Raw genomic sequence first — 22,463 nt, forward strand, 5'->3', positions numbered from 1 at the left:
TATGAGGTACAGTGTCTCGAGATCAGCTTTCACTATTTTGTCCCATGTCTTCCTGGGTCTTCCCTTTTCCACAAGTTCCATCCACTTCATGTGAATGCCACTTCTTTATGCAGCTGTCCTCATTGATATGTACCGGATGGTGGGGCCAGTATTCATCTCTCTTGCACACTATATGATTCCTCTTATATCTAATTTTTCTCTCAGTACATTAGCACTATGTTATACATGCACATAGACATTGCACATCCAACCAAGTATGCTAGCTTCATTCTTCTGCATTCAGGGCCCATGTTTCACTACCAAATAGCATTTCAGTTCCAGTTTCACTACCATATAATCTGCTTTAGAGATGTTTTGTTACAAACAAAGGTAATAGTTCTCTGAGCTTTCTTCATTCTTTTCTTATTGTAGCAACTAAACTTTCAGAATATCTTCCACTACTGCTAATTAGATCAAACCAGGTAACAGAAACTATCTATCCCCTCCAGAGAGCCTTCAGAGCATTCAAGAAGATCTAGTTCCCCTGTGTCCTTAGTATTAGTTGGTCTTGTGCATCTTTTACACAACTTTTTCCATTAATTTTCATGTAATTTTGCTGCACCTCTTGTGTCTATCACTTGCACTTATGCTTTTCCTACATATCAAATATGGCCATTTACCTAAAGTGGGTAGCATCCAGTCTGTTTTCTTACTTAGTAGACCCTTGGTCTTTGCTGGTTAACTTTAAGGCAGTTTTAACACTATTTCTTACTCTATGCATTTGTACTTCCTCTTCTTATGTCTCGTTTCTTTTTGTTTATATTAAGGAAAAGCCTGTTCCTTAAATTTCTATCAAGCACTTTAACTTAATTGATACGAAGTGAGATATCTTTACTTTTACTGACCAAACCAATCTAACCCTGTTCAGTTTTGGCCTTTCATACATTGTATATATATATAAAGGGAATTTTGTGTGTATATTTAGAGTTGTATTATTGGTGTAACCATGATGTTCTGGTGATCTGATGAGCTGGCTTTCTTTATTTGCATTAATTTGTGAATATAGAATTGTATAATGCTGAGCATACTTATTAATGCAACATATACGTACGATTTCTTTCATACTGAAATTAATATGACATGAAGAAGGTTGCAAAATAGTCATAATGTTATGGTAGTCACATAAATAAACAAATATATATTCCCCCTTTACAGCTCCTGTCTTTATGGTTTCATGTGTGTGTGTGCGAAACCAAAAAAAAAAAACTCAAGCAACTTATGAAGATAATTTCATAATGATTGAGTTTCACTAACATTTGTATCTAAATTACCTCATCATCATAACTTTAAAGTCCAAATAATATTTATTTTTGCTGTCCTGTTGATGTAACACTATATAAACCTGTTAGTATCAAATTCTTGCACTACCCTAAATAGAACTACCTATTAAATCTACAAGTATGTCTTTATTTTTGATCTTATTTATCTATGTATCTATGATATTTTATTCCTTATAGAAGAAGTAATTTAAACATGTAATCTAATATAAAGATATTCATTCTGGATGAAAAACCATCAGAAATAGGATTGCTTTTACTACATGTGTAAAGACATTCACCCATACAAACACATATGCACAAACATATCCAACACACACTGAAAATTGATATGTGAAATTTCCTGTATATTACTACTCATGTTTTATAAAGGTAAATAACCAAGTAACTTATGTTCACTAGTTTCTTGTAGATGCCATGACCAAGGTCGTGATGAGTGCTGCATTCAACATGATATTAGAAAATACCTTTTCCATAAAATTAGATAAATCTTTGAGGATATTTGGATATTTTTCTTAATCTCCTATTACTTCTTAAACAAGAATGACATATATTCACCTTTAAAAAGAAATGAATAGAAAATTTGCATATTCTGCTCAGAATATTAGATTACATATGTACAACACACATTGATGTATACACAATACAAATGCATGCATGCATGCATACATACATACATACATACATACATACATACATACAAACATACATACACACATGCACATACATACATACATACACACATGCACATACATACATACACACATGCACATACATACATACATATATATATATATATTAGTAAAGCATGTATACATTCTCATTCATGGGTATACCTGTGCTGATGCACTCATATGCATCAGCATACATCCTCTTAATCATATATGTATATAAACATATAAACATTGGTGTGTGTGTACATAGATACCTCAGTGTACTAAAAGCTTTTATGATCTTTCTCATACAGAGGTATGCATTGCCAAACCCATACATGTGCAGTAATAATCCCTGCAAAATGCATACATAGAAAAATATGTATACAGACACACACATAAATACACATATACCTACCGTACATACATGCACACACACACATAATCATGTGCAATATCCTATATTCTCACTCATACACATATCAATTTAACCCCTCCCAAACACATGCATGTTTTTTTGTTTTTTTTTGTGGGGGAGATTCCATTCTGTAAGCAAGGAGATAAATGCCAGCCATTGAAACCTTTAGCTGAGGTTAGTTGCTATTTTCAACAATCACATTGTAAATAGCATAAAGACTACTACTGAGAGTGTTATATTTTCCTTACTTTTATTCCTGCTATGAAAATCCTTACATGATCACCTTCACTCTATGTGAATTCTGGAGTTTTTCCTTGCCACAACAACTGCATTAATTTTGGCAAAATTCCTTTGTTTTCCAAACACAAAAGTAAGTTAAGCTTTTCAGCTTGGTACAATCTTAGGAATTCGGTAGAAGCTTCTCACTTCTTTTTATACTTTAGACTGAATAATCATGATTTTGAAATAAGCAGATACCGGCAAGATTACTGTTGTTGAGACTAATAAATGTTTTAATGATTTGGGTTAGTTAGTTAAAAAGCAAAGTGGGAAAAGAGAGCTGATGTGCTCTTGTGCTGGGCTGAATTGTTGCTACTGATGACTGATCATATTAATTGGTAAGTGGTTTGTTTACCATTTTGTTTTCTTAAAATATAATTAGATATATCATTTTGGAGAGAAATGGTACTTTTTTTTCTGCAAAGTGTGAGTGTTTGTTATACCTAATAGTGATAACTTGTCTCTATTATATTTACACTCAGTCAGCCTATATATATATATATATATATATATATATAATAAAATATTAGGGAATAAATCCGAACTTATAGGGAAAAATCAGATTTAGGATTAAATCCAATTTTATAGTATAAATATATTATATTATATTATATTAAATTAGAGATAAAACCACTATTAGGCAAATCAAACAATGAAAAACATAAGCCAATACATAAAATTAATTAATTTATATTATTTTAAATATATATATCAAAAGTATTAAAAATTTAATAAAAGATATATATATATATAATATATATATATATATATATATATATATATATATATATAGTTAATCCAAACATGAAAACACAACAACGCAAGGACATGGAACAAGTATAGTATTATTGAATGCTCAGGAAAGAAGGAAGGCTTAACGTTTCGAGCAGAGCTCTTCGTCAGAAACATAGGAAAAGGAAAGATCCAAAGAAGGGAAGACGGAGGAAAAAAAAATTACTAACAGTACACACACGATCACCAACTAAGGGATAATATCTACCCAATACACTGCTTGTAGAATACCCAATTATTAATACACAAGTGTTTTTTATTGCACGGCAATTACATTACTGAATGTAATAAATGGGAGAGGGTAAAAAGTTGTTTTACCCTTAATTTATATGGCAATAAAAAAATGGAGGGGATCAAGAGGTGGTATTCATCAACTTTTAGACATTATATTATGTCTATTTATTTATTTAAAAAAAATAATTGTAATAATATACATACATATATAACAGATTATGCTTTATATATATAAAAATACCAGTAATTATTAAAATATATAACGTAGAACATGGAAAGTAGAATTGTTTCTTACAGCTGTTACAGCTGTACCCCACTTTACTTCCATCCCTTCAGTGAACTGAGGTATTTGGTAGATAAAATCAAGGTATTTGGGTGAGCCTCTGGGCTTCGTCAGAGAGTTCAGAAAGTTCATAAGGTTAAGTTATAAATATAAATACATATCCATATATTTATATATGTAGAGTAGCCGAACCGAGCAGGCGTCGCTACTGACTGTCTGTTTGAAGGATTATTTACCTAAACTTCAGTGGAATAGATCCACTGGTTTTCAAAAAGAGAAATATTAATATTTTTAAGTCTCTCTAAAGGAGACTCTGGCAGCGGTATTGGATATTAATAATTATCGCCAAGCTAACATGACAGTCCAGAAAAATAGGATGAATGCTGCCGTAGCCTCCTTTAGAAAGACTTAGAAATATTAATATTTCTATTTTTGAAAACCAGTGGATGTATTCCACTGAATTTTAGGTAAATAATCCTTCGAACAGACAGTCAGTAGCGACGCCTGCTGGGATTGGTTACTCTACATTGATAAGGGGCAAATACCCTGAAACTAGCCTGTAGATGCCAGGCCAGCAAGGGGAAGCGGCTGACCTCCCTTGTTCGAAGTTTATAATGGACTCAGGTTTGTGTCACATAGCTAGCTAGAGGTGATGGCCTCTTGGAGCTAATCAACGGCAGCATTCGTCCTATTTCTCTGGACTGCCATGTTAGCTTGGCGATAATTATATATATGTATGTGTGTGTATATATATATATATATTTATATATGTATATATATATATGTGTGCGTGTATATATCATCATCATCATCACCATTTAGCGTCCGCTTTCCATGCTAGCATGGGTTGGACGGTTCAACTGGGGTCTGTGAAGCCAGAAGGCTGCATCAGGCCCAGTCTGATCTGGCAGTATTTCTATGGCTGGATGCCCTTCCTAATGCCAACCACTCCGTGAGTGTAGTGGGTGCTTTTTACGTGCCACCCGCACAGGAGCCAGACAGAGCTGGCAAACGGCCACGGACGGATGGTGCTTTTTACATGCCACCGGCACGGGGCCCAGGCGAGGCTGGCAACGGCCACGATCGGATGGTTCGCTTACTTGTCACCGGCACTGGTCCACAGCTGCAATTTTCATTGATGTTGATCGACTTCGATTTTGGTTCTTCTTTCTGATATCTGATTTGATTTGGTTTGATTTTGATTTTTATTTTCACTTGCCTCAACGGGTCTTCAGAAGTGGAGTTTTGTGTCCCAAGAAGGAAAGGTATGTAGGCCACAGGTTATGTTCTCACTAGTCTTGCCAGGTCTTCTCACGCACAGCATACTTCCATAGGTCTCGGTCTCTAGCCATTTCCTTGGTGAGACCTAAAGTTCGAAGGTCGTGCTTCACCACCTCGTCCCAGGTTTCCCTGGGTCTACCTCTTCCACAGGTTCCCTCAACTGCTAGGGTGTGGCACTTTTGCACACAACTATCTTCAGTCATTCTCATCACATGACCATACCAGTGCAAACGTCTCTCTTGCACACCACAACTGATACTTCTTCGGTCCAGCTTTTCTCTCAAGGTACTTACACTCTGTCGATTATGAACACTGAGATTACTCATCCATCGGAGCATACTGGCTTCATTTCTTGTGAGCTTACGCATATCCTCAGCAGTCACAGCCCATGTTTCACTACCATGTAGCATGGCTGTATGTACACATGCATCATACAGTCTACCTTTTACTCTGAGCGAGAGGCCTTTTGTCACCAGCAGGGGTAAGAGCTCTCTAAACTTTGCCCAGGCTATTCTTACTCTAGCAGTTATACTTTCAGTACACCCACCCCCTGCAACTGACCTGGTCACCTAGGTAGCGGAAGCTATCAACTATTTCTAGTTTTTCTCCCTGGAACGTACGTGGTAGAAGTTGGTCTCTGCACATTTTCAGTGTTTATTGCTCCTGAGCATCTGCCACAGACATATATATATATGTATGTATATATATATATATATATATATATATACTCTTTTACTTGCTTCAGTCATTTGACTGTGGCCATGCTGGAGCACCACCTTTTAGTTGAGCAAATCGACCCCAGGACTTATTCTTTATAAGCCTAGTACTTATTCTATCGGTCTCTTTTGCTGAACCACTAAGTTATGGGGAAGTAAACACGCCAGCAAATACACACACACACACACACATATATATATATATACATATACATGTACAATTTTAAGTTGAGATTGTTAACTTTTACAATGCTCAAATGCAGGCTAGAATTAAAGTGCTCTAATTGAGCTAAGTTCCAATTTATGATTTCAATGGAGGCAATACCGGCGGAAAACTAGAAGAACATGACCTATTATCCAATAGAACATTCAATATATGTGCATATACATATACATGACGGGCTTCTTTCAGTTTCTGTCTACCAAATCCACTCACAAGGCTTTGGTTGGCCCTAGGCTATAGTAGAAGACACTTGCCAAAGGTGTCATGCAGTGGGACTGAACCCGGAATCATGTGGTTGGTAAGCAAGCTACTTACCACACAGCCACTCCTGCACCTATATATATATATATACACACATGCATATATATATATTTACGTACAAACATACCCATAGGCACAGTTCATGTAAAATATTTATGTAATGCAGCATGAAAATTTTAATTTTAATTTTAATGCATTAATTGGCTTATATTTCGTATATAATTATTTACAATATGCATTTTGAATCTACTCTTCGATTTAAGGTGTTCTTTAATTTTACAATAGGATGAAATTATATTAATTTATTTTGTTCACTGCATGCTTAAGACCATTAATTGAAAGGGCCAATGAAACAAATCCATTTTTAAAGGTGTATCCATTAACTAGTTTTGATTATATCATTATTTCTGTTCCATTTTAACAAAACTGTCTGACGAATGGGAATGTGAAACTCTAAGTAACAGCCTTTGTTATATTTCTGCTGCTTTTAAATAAAGTATATATGTGTGTGTGTGTGTGTGTGTGTGTTTGTGTGTATATATATATATATATATATATATATATACATATATTTGTGTGCGTGTATATATATATATGTGTGTGTAGATATATATATATACACACACACATACATATATATTATTTATTATTATTATTTAATTGAATGCCATGCAGCCATTTCCAAGTAAGTTTATCTTAACCTTTTTGATGCAACTCTATACTGTTTTCTTCCTCCATTCTTCTTGAATTCCTTTTCTCACTCACCCTCTTTCACCGTTTTCTATCTGCCTCTCTCTCTCTCCCCTCTTTCTCTTTTACTCTCTCTCATTGCTCACACATGACCATCGTCCATCTTTCTTTTTCATATGTGACCAACTTTCTTTTCCTTCATGGACGTGCAAAAGACTAGATTTTTTTTTCTCCCTCTTCTATCTTTTCTCTTTTCAAAAAAAATATTTCTCCCAGCATTTGCTATTTTCCTCTCAATCTGGTCTAACGCCCTCCATGTTTGTTTTCGTTCGGTTTCCTTGTATGTTTCCACTGTCCTGTTTTTGTTCCCAAATTTGACACTTGATAAATCCTAAATTTTCAGAATTTATGGGAGCAACTGTCTATGAAGACTAATATTGTCGTTGAATGCTCGAAATGAGGAGTAGATAGACAGCTGTCAACGGATGAAAGGTCCTTTTTCTGTGTTTACTTGTCTTTTTTCCATTTTTTTTCTCTCGTTGTTTACATATTTCATGTTTCTTGCACAGTTAGTGACATCCTGTATCCTTATATGCATATATATATATATATATATACTATACACACACACACACATATATATACATTTTGAAAGTTGAATTAGAGATTAAATAATCCTCATTATAGGATAATAATATCCAATGAATTTACTGGTTTCTTACGTATTATTTATTTTAAATATTAGATTTAATATTCAAAATAGGTAATTAAATATACTGAGATTTATATTTACTTAAGAAAAATAAGAAAATAGAGATAAATCTATCAATAATTATATTTATTAATCACAAAAATAGACATAATCTCTGACTTAGGAAATTAATTAAAATAATTAAACCATTATAAATTTGGATCTTGTCAGAGGAAGAAGAAGATATACCATTACAGTTTTATATTTTTATGCATTTGTATGGAGCATTTCGGCTCTGTAGAAAAACATATAGAAAAACTTAGTATCTGTATATCTATAAAAGGCAGGATGTGTGTGTATGTACACAAATGTAATTTATGCATGTCCACAAATTAGCATGCATGTTGCAAATATGGAAAATGAGAATGGTATATATCAATAAGATGAAGACATAGAGGAAAGGAGTAAAAGAATAAGGAGATGGAAAGAAAGAAGCAAAAAGAAGCATAAAAGTTCATAGTTCAACTTACTGAAGTTATAGAAGCCAGTACATGAGTCCTTAGGTGCAATCCTGCATAGATCCATGAATGTAAGTCTTTAGGTGCCATCCTGCACATACCCATGTGGGTTAAAGTCCTGATATTGTAGACGTGAACATATCAACGTTCAATAACAGAATGGTAGCGAAGGTAGCTATTAATTGCTAAAAGTAAAGAAAAGAAAATAGAAAGAAAGATAGATAGAGTGAGGTAAGGGGGATTTTGAGGATTGTATGTATAAATATAGAGGCGCAGGCATGACAGTGTAGTAAGAAGCTTGCTTCCCAACCACATAATCTGGGTTCAGTCCCTCTGCATGGCACCTTGGCTAAGTGTCAGGCCAACAAAAGCCTTGTGAGTGGATTTGGTAAACGGAAACTGAAAGAAGCCAATCATATATATATATATATATCTTCTCTATATATAAACGGCAGTTTGTCTGTGCGTGTTTCTGTGTGTCTGTTTTCTCGTACCCTCACCCTGACCACGGCTTTCAACCGATTCTGATGAAACTTGACACACGCATAGCCCAATGTCATAATTCAAAACTAACGCAGCGAAAATTTTGAAAAGTTCCCCCAGTTCTGAAAAAAATCGATAAATTCGACATGGGGTCGAGAATAAAAAAAAACAAACCACAGACTGTCTAGGGGACGCAACTCAACCTTTTTTTACTCTCAAAAAAAAATTTACCATAATTTTTTTTCCATTTTTTTGCTATTTTTTGGCTATAACTCTCTAAAGATGCTTTATAGTTATTTCCCTTACAAGCCTGAGCAACGCCGGGCGATACTGCTAGTATATATATATATATATATATGTTTGTCCTCCCACCATCACTTGACAACCAATGTCGGTGTGTTTATGTCCCTGTAACTTAGCGGTTTGGCAAAAGAGACCGATAAAATAAGTACCAGGCTTACAAAGAATAAGTCCTGGGGTCGATTTCTTTGACTAAAAGCAGTGCTCCAGCATGACTGTAGTCAAATGACTGCAACAAATGAAAGAATATATTATATATGTGTGTGTGTGTGTGTGTGTATGTATATATATATATATATATGTATGTATGTATGTATGTATGTATGTATCTATATATATATGCATATATGTATATGTATATATATATATGGCAAATGAAAAACGGAAGAAGTATATATATATATATGCATATATATATATATATATATATATATATATATATATATATATATATATTATATATATATATATACATACATACATACATATATATACACACACACACATATATGGCAAATGAAAAACGGAAGAAGTATATATATATATGTATATATACGAGGGGTGTATGAAAAGTTTTTAGCCTAACCTAGAAATAGGACTGCTAGATAAGATAGCTGAAACAATTTTTTCTGGTAAGTACAGTCTTTTTGGAGCATTCTTGCTCATTTTCATGATACTGATATTTTAATATTTTTTTACTGCAGATTTTTGAATTAACATGTATCACGGTTACAAGGAAAATGGAGAAAACTGAGTATCATGCTGTCATAAAGTACCTTCATTTGAAAGGCATGACTCTATCAGAAATCCATGAAGATATTGGGAGAATCTTAACAGATAATTCTCCTTCATATGCAACAGTCAAACGTTGGGTAAATGAATTCAGGTGTGGCAGGGAAAGTGTGTAAGTTGATCCCAGACCAGGGGGACCTCCAACTGCAACCATCAAGGACAACCTTGACCTTGTTCTTGGTAGGATAATGCAATATCGTTGAATATCATGTCGTTAGATAGCTGAGAGACTAGGCATCTCAACTGAAAGAGCAAACAACATTGTGACAAAAGAACTTGGGTTCTTAAAGGTTTCCACAAGGTAAATCCCTCACCTTTTGACTCCTGAACAGAAACATACCAGGTGCACTTTGTCCCTGAGCAATCTGAAACTGTTTGAAGCCGATGAAGAGAATTTCTTGTTCGTTTCATTACTATGGACGAAAGTTGGGTTCATCACTACCAGCCTGAAACCAAAGAACAATCAAAGCAGTGGAAGCACACATCTTCTCCTACCCCAAAGAAGGCCAGGGTCATTCCTTCGGCTGGCAAGATCATTTTGGGGGATTCTCAAGGTGTCTTGCTGATCGATTATCTTGAAAAGGGCCACACCATGACAGGGCTGTATTATTCTCAGCTACTGAAATGTCTCCGAGAAGCAATCAAAGAAAAAAGGCCAGGAATGCTCACCAGAGGAGTCCTTTTTCATCACAACCATGCACCTCAGTGGTTACCATGGCAACAATTCGTGATTGTGGATACGAATCTGTTCCCCATCCACCTTATTTGCCAGACTTATCCTCCTCTGACTTTCATCTATTCCCAAAAATGAAAATAGCCCTGGCAGGTTGCCATTTTGCCAGTGACAATGACGTCATAGACGCTGTAGGAAGTTTCTTGGAGTCTCAAAAACAAAGAGTTCTTCTATGCCGGGATAATGGCGCTTCAGCACCACTAAAGAAAGTGTTCAGCCATCGAGGGGGACTATGTTGAAAAATAAATCATCAGAAGACTTGCACCATATTCTGTTTTTCTGAGGCTCAAGACTTTTCATACACCCCTCGTATTTATGTATATATATATATATATATATATATATACACATATATATCATCATCATCATCGTTTAACGTCCGCTTTCCATGCTAGCATGGGTTGGACGGTTCAACTGGGGTCTAGGAAGCCCGAAGGCTGCACCAGGCCAGTCATATCTGGCAGTGTTTCTACAGCTGGATGCCCTTCCTAACGCCAACCACTCCGAGAGTGTAGTGGGTGATTTTATGTGCCACCGACACAGGTGCCAGACGAGGCTGGCGAACAGCCACGCTCAGATGGTGTTTTTTTTTATGTGCCACCGACACAGGTGCCAGACAGGGCTGTATTATTCTCAGCTACTGAAATGTCTCCGAGAAGCAATCAAAGAAAAAAGGCCAGGAATGCTCACCAGAGGAGTCCTTTTTCATCACAACCATGCACCAGCCCACACCTCAGTGGCTACCATGGCAACCATATATATATATATGCTTGGATGGTGTTTTTTATGTGCCACCGACACAGGTGCCAGACGAGGCTGGCGAATGGCCACGATCGGATGGTGTTTGTTACGTGCCCACAGCACTGAGGCCAGTCGATGAGGTACTGGCTACGGCCACGTTCGGATGGTTTTCTTATGTGCTACCGGCACTGGTACCACAAATATACAAATTCCATTGATGGTCATCTATTTTGATTTGGTTTGATTTTCACTTGCCTCAACAGGTCTTCACAAGTGTCACAAGAAGGAAGGTATGCACAGGTGGACTGACTACGTCCCAGGTAGGGGCCACGGGTTATGGCCTCACTAGTCTTGCCGGGTCTTCTCACGCACAGCATACTTCCATAGGTCTTGGTCTCTAGTCATTTCCTTATATATATATATTACTCAAAGGAATTCCAACTCTGTTTTTTTATGTTTTATTTATATTCTTATAATATTAATATAGATATAGGATATAGAATACAGAATATATATAGTAAGAAAGAAATGAAATGAAGTATTGATTGTCTTACTGAACAAATGAAATATTGAAAATTAAATATTAAATGTCTATTCTCATTGAACTAGTATACTTTCTTGCATTGAATATTCATCAGGTTCAGATGATAGTTCGGGAGTGAGACCAGTGAAACTTGAGAATATTTGGGCTTCAACATCGCCAACGAACAGGTTCGCATAGTTGGGGCCCATTCTTGTTCCCATGGCCACTCCCGAGATCAGCTGGTAGAAATTGCCCATGAACGAGAAGCAGTTGAGTGAGAGGACAAGTTCGGCCAGACGAACGAGTGTGGAGGTGTCAGGTTGGGGGTTGAGTCGGAGGGCAAGGAAATGTTTGAGTGCACGCAGCCCCTCGTGGTGAGGGATCACTGTGTAAATGCTCTAGATGTTGAGAGTGAGGAGAAATGTAGAGGGACTAGGAGGGAAGGAGAAAGAGTTGAACAGACGAAGCATGTGGTTGGTGTCAGGGATGTGAGAAGGGAGAGAAGCCATTGGGGAGGGGGGGGGCAAGGATACGGTCAAGATATTTGGAGATAAGCTCAGTGGGGCAGTTACAGGCAGAGACGATGGGGCGGCCAGGGTTGCTAGGTTTGGGGAGGAAGTAAATGGTGGGGGTGCAGACAATGAGGTTGGAGGCAGTGTGAGGGGGATGGGAAGAAGAGATGAGGTCATGGATAGTGGAGGACACAGTCTGTTGGTAGCTGGCCGTGGGGTCAGAGGGCAGTAGAAGGAGGTGTCTTGAAGTTGGCGGAGGGCTTCGGCCTTATAGAGGTCCGCGTGCCATACCACCACAGCTCCACCCTTGGCGGCCAGTTTTATAATGATGTCAGTGCAGCGTTGGAAGGATCGAAGGGCTGATAGTTCAGCTGGGTAGATGTTGAGACGACAGGGATGCCTGGAAAATTTAAACTGGTCCACAGCGTACTGGCAGGCACCCGCAAAAAGATCAACTGCTTGGAACTGGCCAAGAGCAGGCGTCCACTGGGATGGTCAGCGGCCCAGGTCAGTGAAGCAGTCCTCCTTATTAGAAGCAGGTGGAATGTTGCAGAAAAGCGCACACAACCTAACGCACAAAGCTGTGGATATCAGCACGAGTCTGAAATTCATAACAGGATAGAGTGAGGGGATGACACGCAGACCCCTACTGAGGAAGGAGCACTCTGCCTCAGAGAGGGGAAGATCTGGGGGAATGGTAACAACAGACTGAAGTGGAGAAGGGGTGGATGGAATAGAAGTAGGAAGGGTGGATGGGGCATAGGTAGAAGGGGTGGTAGGGCTGGTGGAAAGCTGGGAGGGAGGGGATGGGGATGTGCGAGGGGTTTGGAGGACAAGGGTTTGGATATGAGTGGGAGTAGCATATCAGGGCGGGAGAAATTACAGAAAAAGCCACTATTATGCAATTCAAACAATGATAGACATAAACCAAATCATAAATAAATAAATATTGTGAAATTTGATTTAATACTAAATTGAATGTTTCCCTGTAAGTTTGGAGTTATACTCCCTAATATTATATATATATATATACAGCAAAAATTTAGATTCAGATCAATATGGTACTTAAGTTAAAGGCACCAGAATTTGGTATGGTATTATCCATATAAATCAAATGGGGTGATTATAATCAAAATAAGCAACAAGGATATCCAAAGGTAGTGTAGTACAATCGTTTCATGCTACTTCATTTAATTAAACAATGTAAGTATTACATCAGTTTTAAAATGTAGAGCACTCTTCAGCCACATATGGAATTTTAAAAATTATATTGACAATACTCTTTTTACTCTTTTACTTGTTTCAATCATTTGACTGCGGCCATGCTGGAGCACCGCCTTTAGTCGAGCAACTCGACTCCGGGACTTATTCTTTTTGTAAGCCCAGTACTTATTTTATTGGTCGCTTTTTGCCGAACCGCTAAGTGACGGGGACGTAAACACACCAGCATCGGTTGTCAAGCAATGCTAGGGGAACAAACACAGACACATACATATATATATACATATATACGACAGGCTTCTTTCAGTTTCCGTCTACCAAATCCACTCACAAGGCATTGGTCGGCCCGGGGCTATAGCAGAAGACACTTGCCCAAGATGCCACGCAGTGGGACTGAACCCGGAACCATGTGGTTGGTTAGCAAGCTACTTACCACACAGCCACTCCTGCGCCTATAGGAGTTCATTTTTATACTTAATTCCATTTGCCAACATTACAAAGAGGGTAGGTATATAGACAGAGAGGTGAATTTCATCAGTAAAAACATGGTAGTAGAAGATCTTTACTCATGGGTAGATTTCTTCTCACTGAATTTACTTTGTTATTTAGATTTACCACTGGGGAGGGGGCTTTCTATTAAGTTCAGTGAAGACAATCAAGAATTTATCTATTTATAGATAGAGGAAGGGTCAGTTTAAGTGACAGTGCCATAAATCCAACACTGTTATGAAGAATTTTACTCTGGTACATTTGAATGTATTTTAGCTAAAGTTAGTAGGCTGAAGCTAGTGGGGTAGGGAGAATAGAGACTTCTAATACCTTAACCATTTAGCAGTCATAATCCTACTTGTGATTTGAAATAAATATCTTTTAGATAGTTTTTTCCAAAGGATTCTAATAAATTTTAGTATCTTATATAGGGATAGAGAGTATAGAAATCATTTCATATTTATAAAAATATATATATCAGATTATTATTAATATAGATTTATAGTTAGTTAGTAAATAGTAATTTATTTGCATTAATGAGCTAAATTAAAGGAATATGCTAGACATATCATTTATGTTAATAATTTTAGAATGTACTTCACTAGCATTATAAAATAGAGTTATAACTGTTTGGTTCTATATAGGTTAAGCGCGTGTCTAATAGAATTGTATTATTCGGTAAGATGATATAGTGATATATATGATATATGATAATGAGTAAGATAAAATGGTTTTAAATTACTATTACAATTAAAATTACTATTATCATTATTATTATTATCATTATTATTATATAATAATAACATTAATATAAACAATAATAATAATAATATCAATAATATATGTGGAAAGTGAGGGAATGGAGAAAAAAATTAGTAACAAACAACCATAACTTACATAACAATATAATTATAGATAAGGGAAATAATACTAATGTTAATAACAGCTCTAATAATAACAATGAAAACAGCTTGTTCCTAAATACTAATATCAGAAATCATCCCCCCAGTTGTGATTGTAGAATTAGATCAAGATGTCCGGTATCTGGTCAGTGTCTGGTCCAAAATATAATTTATAAATGTACAGTAATGACTTCAAATAATAGCTATTTTTATTTCAGATGTTCGATAGACCAGAAAAATGCTTAAACAATCATTTATCTAGTTTTAGACTTAAACATAAGGCAGGTTGCACAATACTGTCTAGTAAAATTTGGGAATTGAAAGGAAAAAATATTGAGTTTAACCTAAAATGGGATATAATAAGAAAGGCACAGCCTTATAAAAATAGAAGAGATGGATGTGAACTTTGTTCTAAGGAGACATGAAATTTTGAAACATAGGAATAATATAAACTTATTGAATAACCGTTTTGATCTAGGAGTATCCTGCATACATTGTGCCACCCGTACTTTTAAGTATTTTAAATAATAGCATTCTGACTATTCCTAAATTTTCAAATCTTAATGTTTTGTAACCAAATAAGGAAATAATATACCATACTAGTTTATTTAACCTGCATCGATTATTAAGAAATTTAATAATATAAATAAATTAAATAAAGTGAAATAAAATCTTTAAAAATTTTCTATAAAGGATTGCCTAAATTCCATATATCTAGTGAAATTATTAAGTTCATCTTGGTTACCTCCCTTCCATTACACTTTAAAATATTTTAAAGGCTCTTCATATATGTGCTAATTGATAGGTTTTTTTTTTGGCTAGGAATTATTCACATAATTAGCTCTTCTTAATTCCCCTTAATTAATATTCAAAGCCTGATAATTAAATAGATGATAATGTCATTGTTATTTAGCTTCTATTTCAAAATGGTCTGATTATTAATAATAACCAATCTCACACAATAACTCCCATGATAAATTATATTAATTCTAGTCTAATAATTATTAAAAGGAAGTCCTTTTACCATGATAAGCATTTTGAGCAAGAAATTAACCCTCATAATGAAGATATTGAACCTTTTAAAAAGAACTTTAAGACTAAGAAATTTCCACCACCCAACCACCATCTGGAGGCTTTCAAAAACGATTTATGGAGTACTGTCAAAATTACTAAATTTTTAAAATATCCCTTAGGGGAAATGAACATTTAAAGAAACTAAAGTTTTTAGTATGTGATCTTAAAAGAAAAAAATGAAATTATTGTGCAATGTGATAAAAGTGGAAACTTATATGATATGGATTTATTGACCATGAAGAAAGAGATTACTAGAATTATAAAGTAGTAAGTAAAAATGTTTTAAGGCCCATTAACTATTTACTATTTATTTAAACTTCTATCTCACTATATATAGATTAATTCTGGCGTGTTTTTTTGTCTTGGTACAGTTGCAAGTTGGCTTTCCATTTTTGTTAGCCACTCTGTGCTTTCTTTATGCCTTGCTGGCCTGTTCCACAGCCTTCCCAGAATTCTTTACTTTCTTCTGCATCTGAAATCAGTTCTCGGTGTTGGCCTCCCTTTATTTCCTTGAATAGATGCCTTCTATTTAATTGGAACAGTCTCTTCTGTTTGAAACCTTTGCATCTGTCATCATATCTTTTCAATTTGGTCTTTAATACTGTCATCTTTTGTATCAATGCTTCATGTACTGTTTGATTTCCCTTTTCATCTATCCTGTACCGTCCATTCAATTTTCTGATTACTACCTTAGTCTTGAGCTCTCCTCTCATTATCCTATTCAATTTCTCCAGTTTTTTCTGTCTTTTCCAACTTCACTCATATTCTCTGCCTCCAGTTTGGTTCTTTCTATCCATTTGCTTTTATATCTTCAGTTTTTTGCTTGCACCCTCCTATGTTAGCTACAACATTAGCAGCAACTAGGATCAGCTGATTTGATTCAATGATGTTTTCTGTTTTAATTAAGCTCAAAACGTCATTTACTTTACCTGGGACTTTCCTCACTTGTTTTCTGTCCATATAACTTACATTTGGTGGTACTTCATTGTTCTCATCAGGCATTTTACCTTACAACATTTCTAAAATCTTCTCTACATCATTCAAGTCTTGTGCTGTACTTACTTACTATTACTTGTCCATCCAGATTGTCTTCATTAGTTACTTTGTCTATATTCTCTGGTACTCTGTAGTTTCTATATGATTATTATGATGATGATGATGATGATGATCATTATTATTTGTTTGAGGTTGATACAATAAGTACCCATTAGACTTGAAGAAATTGACGTAACGCCACCCTGAAATTACTGGCCATGTGCCAAAATTTGAAACCATTACTACTACTACTATTACTGCTACTACTACTGCTACTACTACTACTACTACTGATACTGCTGCTGCTGCTATTAAGGCAGCAAGCTGGCAGAATCATTAGCATGCCAGACAAAATGCTTAGTGACATTTCGTCAGTCTTTATATTCTGGGTTCAAATTCTGCTGAGGTCGACTTTGCCTATCATACTTTAGGGATTGATAAAATAAGTACCAGTTGAGTACTGGGGTCGATTTAATCGATTATCCCCTCCCCTAAATTTCAGGCCTTGTGCCTCTAGTAGAAAGGGTTATTACTATTGTTATTGCTGGTCTTATTCTGGCTGACTTAAGCCCTATGAGTAGATTTGGTAAACAGAATCTGAAAGTAGCTTGTATATATGTATATGTATCTTTGTGTGTGTATTGGGAAGGTGGTGTTATTTATGTCTTGTTATCTCAATAGGGCATACTAGTTATGTAGAAACTGCACTGTCATACCTGAAATCTCATTCTTTTGTCATTATTCATGAAAAGAAATCCAAGCATTACTCTGTTTATGTTTGAAGGAATTAGAGAATGATTACCTTACATGGGAACAGGTGACAGGAAGATCATCCAGCCATATAAATATCTACCTCATCGAATTTTGTCTTATCCACTGAATTATGGAAAAATGTACATTAAAAGCAGAGAGAGCAAGATGTACATATTGTTATGTATGCTTATGCACAGAGTTAATTGTCTACAGAAATGCAGAAACATAAACTTATATATGTTCAAGCATCTCTCATATACCTTTTGAAACTTGTGCTTCCAAACACTTCACAAATGCCTTCACATATAACAAGATAGAATCCACAAACATATATACTCAGACATAACCCATGTAAATACTCAGGCACATCCCACTAACATATTCAGACCTAACTCACTTATACATACTCGGATATAGCCCACATTATGTACTCTGATATAATCCACACTATGATGGAGATACAATATGTGCACCTAAACCTTCTTACACACATACATAATCAGATTCGAGCCCTTCTTCACACACATACACCTAAGAGTTAAAGGATCTCTCAGGAGTTTCTATGATGAGTATTCCAGTTTGTTTAGTAGCTGAGTAGTTCATAGAGAATTGTACCTTTAACATAATACTTAGTCAGAATCAGTATGGTACTGTGAGAAACAATACTGGATCTTTGGATAATAAGTATAGTCCATCTGAAGAATTCCCATACAATTTCCCTTCTACTCAATTTCATTCTTGAGGTTAAGGGTTAAGTCTAGGCTATGAGTCAACACACCCAACATGCTATGATTATATATGTGAATTTCTTAACCATTTTGTCAAACCATCATGCATATATGCACTATCCCTTTCTCTTTCACACACATACTTGATTATGGACTCACACATAACCACACATCATCATCATTGTTTAACGTCTGCTTTCCATGCTGGCATGGGTTGGACTATTTGACTGAGGACTGGCAAACCAGATGGCTGCACCAGGCTCCAATCTGATCTGGCAGAGTTTCTACAGCTGGATGCCCTTCCTAACACCAACCACACCGAGAGTGTAGTGGGTGCTTTTACATGCCATCGGCATGAGAACCAGTCAGGCAGTACTGGCAACAGCCATGCTCAAATAGTGTTTTTTACGTGCCACTTGCACAGGAGCCAGTCCAGTGGCACTGGCAATGACCTCGCCCATATATTTTTTTATGTGCCAGTAACGATCAAGCTTGAATGGTACTTTTTACGTGCCGCTGGCATGGAAGCCAGTTAGCTGCTCTGTCAACGATCATGCTCAGATGGTGCTCTTAGCACTCCACTAGCACAGATGCCAGTCATCGAATTTGATTTCGATTTTACTTGCCTCAACAGGTCTTTGCAAGCAGAGTTTAGTGTCCAATGAAAGAAAGGTATGCATAAGTGGGCTAGTTACACCCCTGGCATAGGCCACGGGTTATGGTCTCACTTGGCTTGCTGAGTCTTCTCACGCACTGCATATTTCCAAAGGTCTTGGTCACTAGTCATTGCCTTGGTGAGGCCTAATGTTCGAAGGTCGTGCTTCACCACATCATCCCAGGTCTTCCTGGGTCTACTTCTTCCACAGGTTCCCTCAACCACTAGGGTGTGGCACTTTTCACACAGCTATCCTCATCCATTCTCACCACATGACCATACCAGCGCAGTCATCTCTCTTGCGCACCACATCTGGCCCAACTTTTCTCTCAATAAGCCCAGTACTTATTCTATTGGTCGCTTTTGCCAAATCATTAAGTTACAGGGACGTAAACACACCAACATCAGTCGTCAAGTGATGTTAGTGAGGGACAAAAACAGACACACAAACATATATATATATATTCCCTCCTTGTTTTTTTCTGTGTCCCTTTCTGTAGAAGAGCGTAGGCTTGAAACGTAAAAGACTTTTTCTATTCCTGAGCGTTATACTAATACATCTGGTTGTTTTGTACACCACCTGTCTTCGTCTTTAGTTTTTTTGTAAACTCTCCCTATATATATATATATATATATGTATGACGGGCTTCTTTCAGTTTCTGTCTACCAAATCCACTCTCAAGGCTTTGGTCGACCCAAGGCTGTAGTTGAAGACACTTGCCCAAAGTGCCATGCGTGGGACTGAACCCAGAACCATGTGGTTGGTAAGCAAGCTACTTACTACACAGCCACTCCTATAGTTTTTTTTTATATTGCATTGTTTTACATTGATTTTTCCTGTATATGTATGATTTGTGCGCATTTTTCTTAAAATATGAAATCTTAGAACTATTAACTTTCTTATTAATCATGAAATAAATGTGGAATTTGCAAGTCAGGCAGCTTGAAACAAGCAGAGTTACGTGCCTTGTTCACAAAATATACAATGATTGTAGTAAGTTTTGAAGTACTGAAGCATTTTAACCTTATATTTATAGAGACAGGCATTGTGTATTACTGTTGTTGGTAGCATGTGTTAGAGATAAACTAAGAGTAATTGTGGAAAACTTAGCTTGACACAACAACAAAAAGAACACTTGCATTCTTGAGAGTTAAATGATACCACAAGCTTGCTTAATTCCTTCCCAATATGGAACAACATGTTTAAACTCTTGATATTCTGCAACTAATTTATTTATAATGAGGAAATCCTTTCATTGTCCTTATAAGTAGAAATTATCCAAATTGCTTCTAATCACTAAGAATATAGCCTAGGCAACACTTATGAGCAAGTATGACCTAGTAGCTTGTACTCGCTTTTGCTAACTATTTTAGGTGCCTATGTAGTGACACCCTTTAACCTCCACCATCCTTGACCCAGTGAAACACTGAGGCTGTGACTGCTAGAAAGAGACTGCTATACCAACAGTCAAGAGCTGCTTATTTTCGGCTTAAGTACAGTGAAATGTGTATTGTGAAATGTGAAGGCACATGGCTCAGTGGTAGAGCCTCAAGTTAACAATCGTGAGGTTGTTAGTTCGAATCCCGGACCAGGCTACATGTTGTGTTCTTGAGCAAGACACTTTATTTCACATTGCTCCAGTTCACTCAGCTGTAGAAATGAGTTGCGACGTCACAGGTGTCAAGCTGTATCGGCCTTTGCCTTTCCCTTGGATAACACTGGTAACATAGAGAGGGGAGGCTGGTATGCATGGGCAACTGCTGGTCTTCCATAAACAACCTTGTGCTGGTCTTCCATAAAAAAACTTGTTCCTGGGAGGGTAGCTTTCTGGGTGCAATCCCATGGTCAATGATGACTGAAGGAGGTCTAAGCAATTGTGAAATAATGTGCCTTGCCCAAGAACACAATGTGCTACCTAGTCCAAGAACTGAACCCATGATTCTCTGATCATGAACCCATGCACCTTCACTTCCTAGTTATTTCTCTCTATTATTAGTTGAGTTATTACCCTCTTTTTGATTAAGACATGTAATATCCTATAACATGTAGCATCCTCAAAAGTTATGTAAGAATTATATTTCCTACATATCTTGGTGAAGAATGTAGAATTAACAGTTTTAATCAGATTTATTGATATCTATTGAAGGATAAATGCATATGAGCTCCATTCACCCATGTACAATATATTTTGTAATTATATCGTAAAGTTTATTATTCATAGATGCTTTTGCTGGTTGGTAAATGCTTGTGACATATTTGTTAATGCAGTAATTCAGAGCAGGGTTGACAAATCTCATGTATCAAAGAAACCTATCTGATAAACCTGTTTGCGTAAAAAGAACACAAATCTGAAACTAGAGACTGTACAGTTAAATGACATTCCTAACTATTGAGATCTATTCTATGAGGGTGCCAATATCTGCTAGCGAGTAACACAGTTTGAAGTTATGTATAAAACTGTTACTTTCTCGCTCTGATTGGCCTTGCTTATGCTTGGGGAGCTGCCAACCTGAAAAGTCAGTGAGATGCCTGAAGCTGCTTCATCCAACATAGCTATTTCACCTTCTATTAGCATTGTTTGCATGAGAGAGCAAAAGAGTGCCATCTTTTCACTAGCTTTTTAGCTGCTCGGTGAAGGGAGCTTTTGGATTTTAATAATGTACAGTCTGTATTTGACTCTGGAGTAAATTTCTCCAAGTAAGTATATCCCCATAAAAATCTTTTATTTTATTTTATTTTATTTATTTTTGTTAAAATGTTAGGGGAAAAAAAATTATAAAATAGAAGAAAAATATAATAAGCATAAACAAAAATTACTACAAAAAATATAAAAACATCCACAAAAAACAGTCTCTTTAACATTCATAAGTTGCAGGTGTATATTTTCTATACACTGAGTTATTTTCATATAAACAATAGCACTTCTGTATACAAATATTTATTTCTTCTCCATGTAAAGTGTCAAATACTGACTGGTTACTATATCATCTAACAAGCAGGTAAACTATCACTTTTCAGCAAACAGTTTCTGCTGTTCTACACTTGAGAACATAGCATCATTGCTGTGTTTTGTTTTATCTTACTATCTGAAACTTAAACTCTATACTTTCTACCTGCAAGCTGAAAGCAGGAATATCTGGAATATAACTATACTAGACATTCAACT

The 22,463-nt window shown here is 36.2% G+C and overlaps 1 protein-coding gene across 12 annotated transcripts in view; it reads left to right on the top strand.

Moving 5' to 3' along the window:
• The first annotated feature begins 21,856 nt into the window (after positions 1 to 21,856).
• LOC115216158 (sickle tail protein-like) overlaps positions 21,857 to 22,463 on the top strand; it is a 460,762-nt gene continuing 460,155 nt past the window's right edge. For 9 of the 12 annotated variants that reach the window (XM_036506378.1, XM_036506375.1, XM_036506376.1 and 6 more), the window contains exon 1: positions 21,857 to 21,994. In XM_036506378.1, the coding sequence (XP_036362271.1) occupies position 21,994 (1 nt within the window). In that variant the 5' untranslated portion in view covers positions 21,857 to 21,993. The remainder of the gene's footprint in view (positions 21,995 to 22,463) is intronic. The other 3 variants (XM_036506380.1, XM_036506379.1, XM_036506381.1) reach the window with 2 other exon arrangements.

This window comes from Octopus sinensis, linkage group LG10, assembly GCF_006345805.1.
Source record: "Octopus sinensis linkage group LG10, ASM634580v1, whole genome shotgun sequence".
Taxonomy (NCBI): Eukaryota; Metazoa; Mollusca; class Cephalopoda; order Octopoda; family Octopodidae; genus Octopus; species Octopus sinensis.